This window comes from Chaetura pelagica, unplaced genomic scaffold, assembly GCF_000747805.2.
Source record: "Chaetura pelagica isolate M959 unplaced genomic scaffold, ChaPel_1.0 scaffold149, whole genome shotgun sequence".
Taxonomy (NCBI): Eukaryota; Metazoa; Chordata; class Aves; order Apodiformes; family Apodidae; genus Chaetura; species Chaetura pelagica.
In genome coordinates, this window is record NW_009954411.1 from 7,199 (window position 1) to 13,973 (window position 6,775).

A 6,775-nucleotide genomic window follows, 5' to 3' on the forward strand; every position below is an offset into this window, starting at 1 on the left:
TGTCCCTGCCCTGTCTGGAATGCAGCAGAGGACTGGTCTCTGGGTTGTTGTCTCAGAACCCAAAGTCATATCCCAGTTAGGAAAAACAAGTGTTGGTAACACTCCAGATGTCCTGACTCACAGTTTCTGCCCTCTATTAGAAGCACAGTTTGTGCTTGAATAAAACAACACCCTCTAAACACGTGATGGTTTCTGAGTTACTGTCAGGACCCCGACACAAATGAGATGTGGAAATTAACTATGTAACTTAAACCACGTTGATTTTATTTATAGCCAAGCCCACTGCTTGCTGCTCGGGTTGCTAATCCCCTGGCAGAGCCTTCATGCTCCAACCCCCTTAGATGAGAAGAGTCTATTTACAACACTCCAGCATGGATCTGCAAGAACTGCCCTTGGCTTTCCCTTGGTTTCTTGCCAAGAGGTCACAACGGCTCGTTCCCACCCAGAGCAGCATCACTCCGACTTCACTTTCATAAACACTGGGCACCATCCTGGACAGGGAGCTGATCATTTGGGGCTTGTTGCTGCTGAGGAGTTTGTCCTCACAGTGGATGAGCTGCTGCCAGAAGCTGCTGTTGGGTTGTACAACAGGACAGCAGGACTTGACCCCACATATGGGTGCCCACCAGGGACGTGGAGTGGAGCATGATCAGGCAGGTGAGGATCTGCCTGCCCTGGCAGGGCAGTGCAGCGCAGCAGGGTGAGATCCCACCTGTCCCCACGCTGTAGATCTTTGCTGCTGTGGGGCCGGAGCAGCTGGAGATGCGGGTGGTGGGGACAGCCATCATGGGGATGCTCAGGTCCTCCCTGTGGAGGCAGAGGGTGTCCACCATCTCCAGAGAGATGTTGCTGATGGTGCTGACAGGGTGGGTGAAGATCGAGGGGCAGCTGTTGGTAGCTGCCGTGTTGCTGAGGCAGGGCTTGGAGGTGATGTGGGACAGGACAGGGCTGCAAGGGCTCATAGAGTCCCCACCATTGGGGCACCCCGGTTCTGCCCAGAAACACACATGGAAACACACCCTGCCCTGTTCCCTGCCCTGTCCCTGCTGGAACCAGGGTGGTGGGGGTGGTAGAGCACCCCATGGCAACTGCTGCCAGGCAAACAATGGTGTGGGCAACAGGGATGAGCTGCGCCAGAAGCTGCTGTTGGGTTGTACAACAGGACAGCAGGACTTGACCCACATATGGGTGCCCACCAGGGACGTGGAGTGGAGCATGATCAGGCAGGTGAGGATCTGCCTGCCCTGGCAGGGCAGTGCAGCGCAGCAGGGTGAGATCCCACCTGTCCCCACGCTGTAGATCTTTGCTGCTGTGGGGCCGGAGCAGCTGGAGATGCGGGTGGTGGGGACAGCCATCATGGGGATGCTCAGGTCCTCCCTGTGGAGGCAGAGGGTGTCCACCATCTCCAGAGAGATGTTGCTGATGGTGCTGACAGGGTGGGTGAAGATCGAGGGGCAGCTGTTGGTAGCTGCCGTGTTGCTGAGGCAGGGCTTGGAGGTGATGTGGGACAGGACAGGGCTGCAAGGGCTCATAGAGTCCCCACCATTGGGGCACCCTGGTTCTGCCCAGAAACACACATGGAAACACACCCTGCCCTGTTCCCTGCCCTGTCCCTGCTGGAACCAGGGTGGTGGGGGTGGTAGAGCACCCCATGGCAACTGCTGCCAGGCAAACAATGGTGTGGGCAACAGGGCCATGGAGGAGCAGGAGCAGGACAGCAAGGCCACAGAGGAGCAGGAAAGCAGGGCCACAGAAGAGCAGGAACAGGACAGCAAAGCCACAGAGGAGCAGGAGGAGCAGGACAGCAAAGCCACAGAGGAGCAGGAGCAGGACAGCAAAGCCACAGAGGAGCAGGAGCAGGACAGCAAAGCCACAGAGGAGCAGGACAGCACACAGCCCCGTCCCACCCTCTTCCGACCTACCCAGGCTGGGGAGCCTCCCACTGCTGGGGATGGGGACTCTCACACTGGTGGGCTGGAGACCCTCACACCTCTGCAGCTGTGGGACCCCCTCACACCATCCTGGGGCTCTGGGACCCTCACAGCTCCGGGGCTGGGGGCACAGGGCAGTGGGGGGCAGCTTGGCACGCCCCTGCATCCCGCTGCGTGTGACACGAAGCCCCTTCTTGCCCGAGCAGCCCTGCCCTCTTGGATCCTGACCCAGGCTGCCAGGTGTCCCTCAGCCCCCTGGCCAGCTCCACCAGCCGCCGTTTCCACATGTTCCTGCAGGAGAAGGTAACGGTCTCCCCTTCCCCTCACCCCTCCAGCCCCACCAGCACTGCCCCCTGGGACAGGGCTCATGGTCCCAAGGGCACAAGTGGTTTGTTTTGTGTTTGGCTGCTGGTGCTTGTGTCTGGGAGAAGCAGAGTGAGAGCCTCTTTCTCTGAAGCAGGTGGCAGCAAGACCTGCAGGTGATGCGAGGCTGGAGCATCTGGTGCAAACACTCAGATGTCAGCTCCACAGAGCCCTGAAAGCACTGCTTGAATCCTCAGCCCAGGGGTCTTCAGCCTGCTGGGTCAGGATGTGGGTGCCAGGGCTCTCTCCAGGGGAGGGAGAAGGAAATGGTTGAGGGGGGCAGCTACTGTTCTTGGGCTGCCTTCAAGGTGAATGTTTCCAACTCCATCCCAGCCTCAGGACAAGGACACCATATCCTACCTGCAAGTCAGGCATGGTTTGGAACAGGAAGTTGCAGGCATCATTGGCCACAGCCTTAACCTGGACTTGGACATTGTTCCTGTGATATCTAGGGAGATACCCATGGTACTTCCCTAGAATGGGTGAAGCACTGATGTGTGACCTCCCAGCAACAGGGAACAGGCAAAGGTCTTGCAACATGGAGTGGCCCAATTCCCCCTTAAGTGGTTCTTGCTTTGAGGAAGAGGGCCCTGAGCAACAGCAGGTGGGACAGGGTGTCCTGAGGGAAGGCATGGGCTGCCAGCTTGAGTCTACAAGCTCAGAACTGGGATTTAGGGTGGCATTAGACATAATTGGACCTTCTCTCCCCAAGTAGTTCCCTTCAACTTGCTTCTCTGTCCCCATGCAGCCAGGCTTTCTGTCCTTGGCACCCAGCCAGCAGCACCTGAACCCTCTCACCCTTATCCAGTCACATTTCAGCAGTGTCTCAGTTTAAACAGAAGTTTTATAACCTGGGGCTGCAAAGTCCACCCTTCTCGACTGTTTCTGGCAGAACTGTAGGGCCCTGCAGGGTCTGGCTCCACGTATGAGGGACCCTGCTTGGGTAATAAACTGTGCAGCCCTGTAGGAGTTATCAGAGGGAGCAGGGAATAAACTTTCCCCTCTTCACCTCTCAGGTGAGGTTGCTTGAAAAAAGAAAGTCCAATAGTGAAGTCCATGGCTGGTGGGTTCGGTTGCCAACGTCCCTCACTGAAGTCATGGAGACAAGAACTTGTGACACAAACAGGTCCCGACTGGGGGTTCCTTTCTGCTGCCCTGGGGGTGATGTGAGGCAGAGCTGAGGTGTCACCATTTTTGTGAAAGTCCATGATAAAAAGGGGACCCTGCAGATGAGTGCAGCTGCCCTTTGCATCTCAGGTGTCTGCAAAATGAAGACAGGTGCCTCCAGAAGGCCTGTATCTATAGGAAGAAAAGTGGACAATAATTACCGTACATTTTTGTGTTGTCCACTGAAAAACACAAGCATGTTCAAGTGCAGGGGCATCATTTCCTTGGGGGCCACAGCAGCACTGAGTTCTTGTCCAAATGTAACAAAAAATTTTGAGCTCTCATCTCAAAACCTCATGAGTTTTGAGGTCAAAAGTAGTTAAAAACTCACACAACCAAGACGTGAGACAAACATGAACCAGTTTGGGTTCTGGACCCTTGGACTTGGTGATCTCAGAGGGCTTTTCCAACCGTGACAATACTGTGATCTGGTGATCTTTCCTCCCTTTGCTCCCTTTGCCTCTTGGGCTGGTGGTGGCCTCCAGGTAGCTGAGGAGACCCTCCTGGGCTGCAAACACTGGTGAGGTGGGAGCTTGGAGAGATCTGGGCAGTGAAGCCACTGCAGGTGGATCCAGCTGTGCTGTGTGCCCTGGGCTTGTGCAGCACCCACAGGCAGGTTCCTGCTCACAACTAAGACTACCAAGGGGCTACAAACCCCTGACAGCTGCAGAGGCTGCAAGCAGGGAGGCCTGTGCTGCTCCTGTGGTGCACAGGAGATGTGGAGCTCATCACCTTGCCGAGTGAATCCCTGTTGAGGACCCATTTGGACCAGATGACCATATTGTCATTGGTTGGTTTTATCAGGTGGACTTGTTGTTACCCGTGTGATGACTGGGGCTGATACCAGGATGTGATCATTGTGCCCCAGACCTGCTCCTTAGACTAGTGTCAAATGAGTTATAGTCCAAGAGGTACAAACAGGTTGCCCAGGGAAGCTGTGGCTGCCCCATCCCTGGCAGTGTTGAAGGGCAGGTTGGATGGGGCTTGGAGCAACCTGGGCTGGTGGGAGGTGTCCCTGCCCATGCAGGGGTGGGACTGGATGATCTCTGAGGTCCCTTCCAGCCAAACCAGTCTCTAACTCTACAATTATATGATTTGAGTAATTTTTGTCAGACCAATCTTTAGAGTGATACTTAGGGATTTTGGAGCTTTTTGCTTGGAGGTCACCTTGACCACAGGGAGGGATGTGGCAGGAGGTCTCGCTTCCAGCTTTATTCCTCATGGTCAGGCTAGTGGCTGTAAGGCCTTATGTTTGCTTTCATGAAGCTAAAACACTTCGAAGAGGCCAAAAAGAAGACTGAGCATTTCCACAAACGTGCACAGCAGCAGTTTCTGAAAGAGCAGGACAGGAAGATGGAGCGGTGGAAGAAGGCTTCCCAAAAGTTTGAAAAATCCCTGGCAGTGTTCAGTCGCAAGGGCGGGAAGGCAACGGTCCCTCCTGGTCCCTCTGCCTCCCCCGGGACAAGCAGCTCAAGAAGGAACGCAGAGACACGAGGGGAGGGCTCCTCCTGCAGGGCCGCCCAGTCCCAGGGCTTGCCAAGCTACTGGAATTCCCATTGTGGCCGCTAGGAACTTAACGCTGAGTCCTGCTACAGCAATAAAGCAGCACCAACCTTGGCTCTCTCACTGTGCTCATTTACCTTTTCCATCGATGGAGCAGCGTGGTGGCAGCAGCAGTGGACACCTCCCCAAAGGACTGGTCTCCTTCCAAGAGCAAAGTGATGTGAAAGGGAGAGAGTATTTTCTTGGCTTGTGAGGATCCAACCAACATGTTCCTCAGCTAGTTGGAGTTCCTGAAACGTTATCAGAGCTTCAGGGAGGGTAAATGAATCCGTTGCTGGGGGAAAAGAAGAAGGATTGGTGACTTTGGAAGCTTAGGAAACAATCCAGCAAGGAATGGAATATTGAGGGAGAGTTCTCAGGCACAGTGGATCAGCAGCAGGAGAAGGTGGTTGTAGTAGGACTGATGGACTTCTCACTTTTCCCAAACCAGAGACACTCAAAGCAACTGCTGAGCCCCCCAGTAGGATGGGACACAGCTTGTGGTGGGAGTGCAGAGCTGGAGACATTTTCATTCCCCACTCTGGTGCCTGCGGGGCTGCAGCATGAAGTATATTCTGGCTATCCTTGAAAAACGTTAATCCCACTTGTTTTTAAGAAACTCAGCATAAAGGAGGTGCCACAGGTTCTTGAGTTGGCCTGGTTTTCCTGCCAGCATTGTTGGGATTTTCATAACATGAACCTTTCTTGCTTGAAATGGAGCTGAATGTGTTTTGTTTTCTAGGGACTTTGAGGGAATAATGTGATGTTGGGCAGTTGCTGTTACATCCTCACTCAAGTTTTTTCCTTACTGGATTAAAAAATGCTCAGCACCTTCAAGCTGTCCCCTCAGCTGGGATTTCTAAAGGGAATTTCCATGACTAACGTGAAAGGTGCCCATCAGACACAAGGAGACCACACCTGGCAAGTTACAGTCCAGTGCTCAAAACCTGGAGGCATCAGGCCTTGGTGATGGAACATTCCTTCTCAGTCTACTGTAAGGCTTTTTCTTAAATAAATAACAAGGTTTTATCTAAATTTGGGCTCTTGAAAACAGTAAAACCTTTTTGCTTCTTCTTCCCTCAAGCTTTTCTATTGATTCATCCACACTCAGACACCTGCCAATGTCACACATGGTGCTCACTGAAAATGGTAGCTCAGAAGGTGCCTGGCAAACCTGGCTTTAGGAGCAAGGCTTCCCATCTTTGGGACACCTGGGCAAAGAAAGGCCACCTGCTACAGCCTTGCCTTAGGAGGGTTTGCAGCCAGCTGAAGGCATCCTCTGAAAGGTTCTCCAGAGGGTGCTTCTTAGACAGGATCCAGGTGCTGTAAGGTGTGGGGTCACTGAACAGAAAATCAGTGTTTGGCACCTGAGTTGGCTTCAAACCACAATCATAAAGTCTTGTCTCATTCGTTGCCTCCTCATGTTCTGATTTCAGAGCCCTTGGCTTTGTCCCCCTTGGCTCTGCTGTGCAGCCAGCCCAGCAGCAGTTCATCCCTGTTGCCCTCCCAGCAGCTGCATCCACCCACCCACCCACCCATCAGAAACCACAATCATAAAGTCTTGTCTCATTCGTTGCCTCCTCATGTTCTGATTTCAGAGCCCTTGGCTTTGTCCCCCTTGGCTCTGCTGTGCAGCCAGCCCAGCAGCAGTTCATCCCTGTTGCCCTCCCAGCAGCTGCATCCACCCACCCACCCACCCATCAGCCATCCATCCATAATCCATCCATCCATAATCCCATCCATCCCCAGGGACATCCACCCTGTGTGTCGGG

The 6,775-nt window shown here is 53.9% G+C and overlaps 1 protein-coding gene across 1 annotated transcript; it reads right to left on the reverse strand.

Moving 5' to 3' along the window:
- Positions 1 to 442: 442 nt before the first annotated feature.
- On the reverse strand, positions 443 to 1,532 carry LOC104394733 (dual specificity protein phosphatase 18-like; the record flags this gene model as incomplete). The annotated part of the gene is given in 3 exon segments (XM_010004368.1): positions 443 to 607; positions 609 to 991; positions 1,283 to 1,532. Coding segments are annotated over 3 exon segments (798 nt in total), but the record flags the coding sequence as incomplete, so codon positions are not given.
- Positions 1,533 to 6,775: the final 5,243 nt, after the last annotated feature.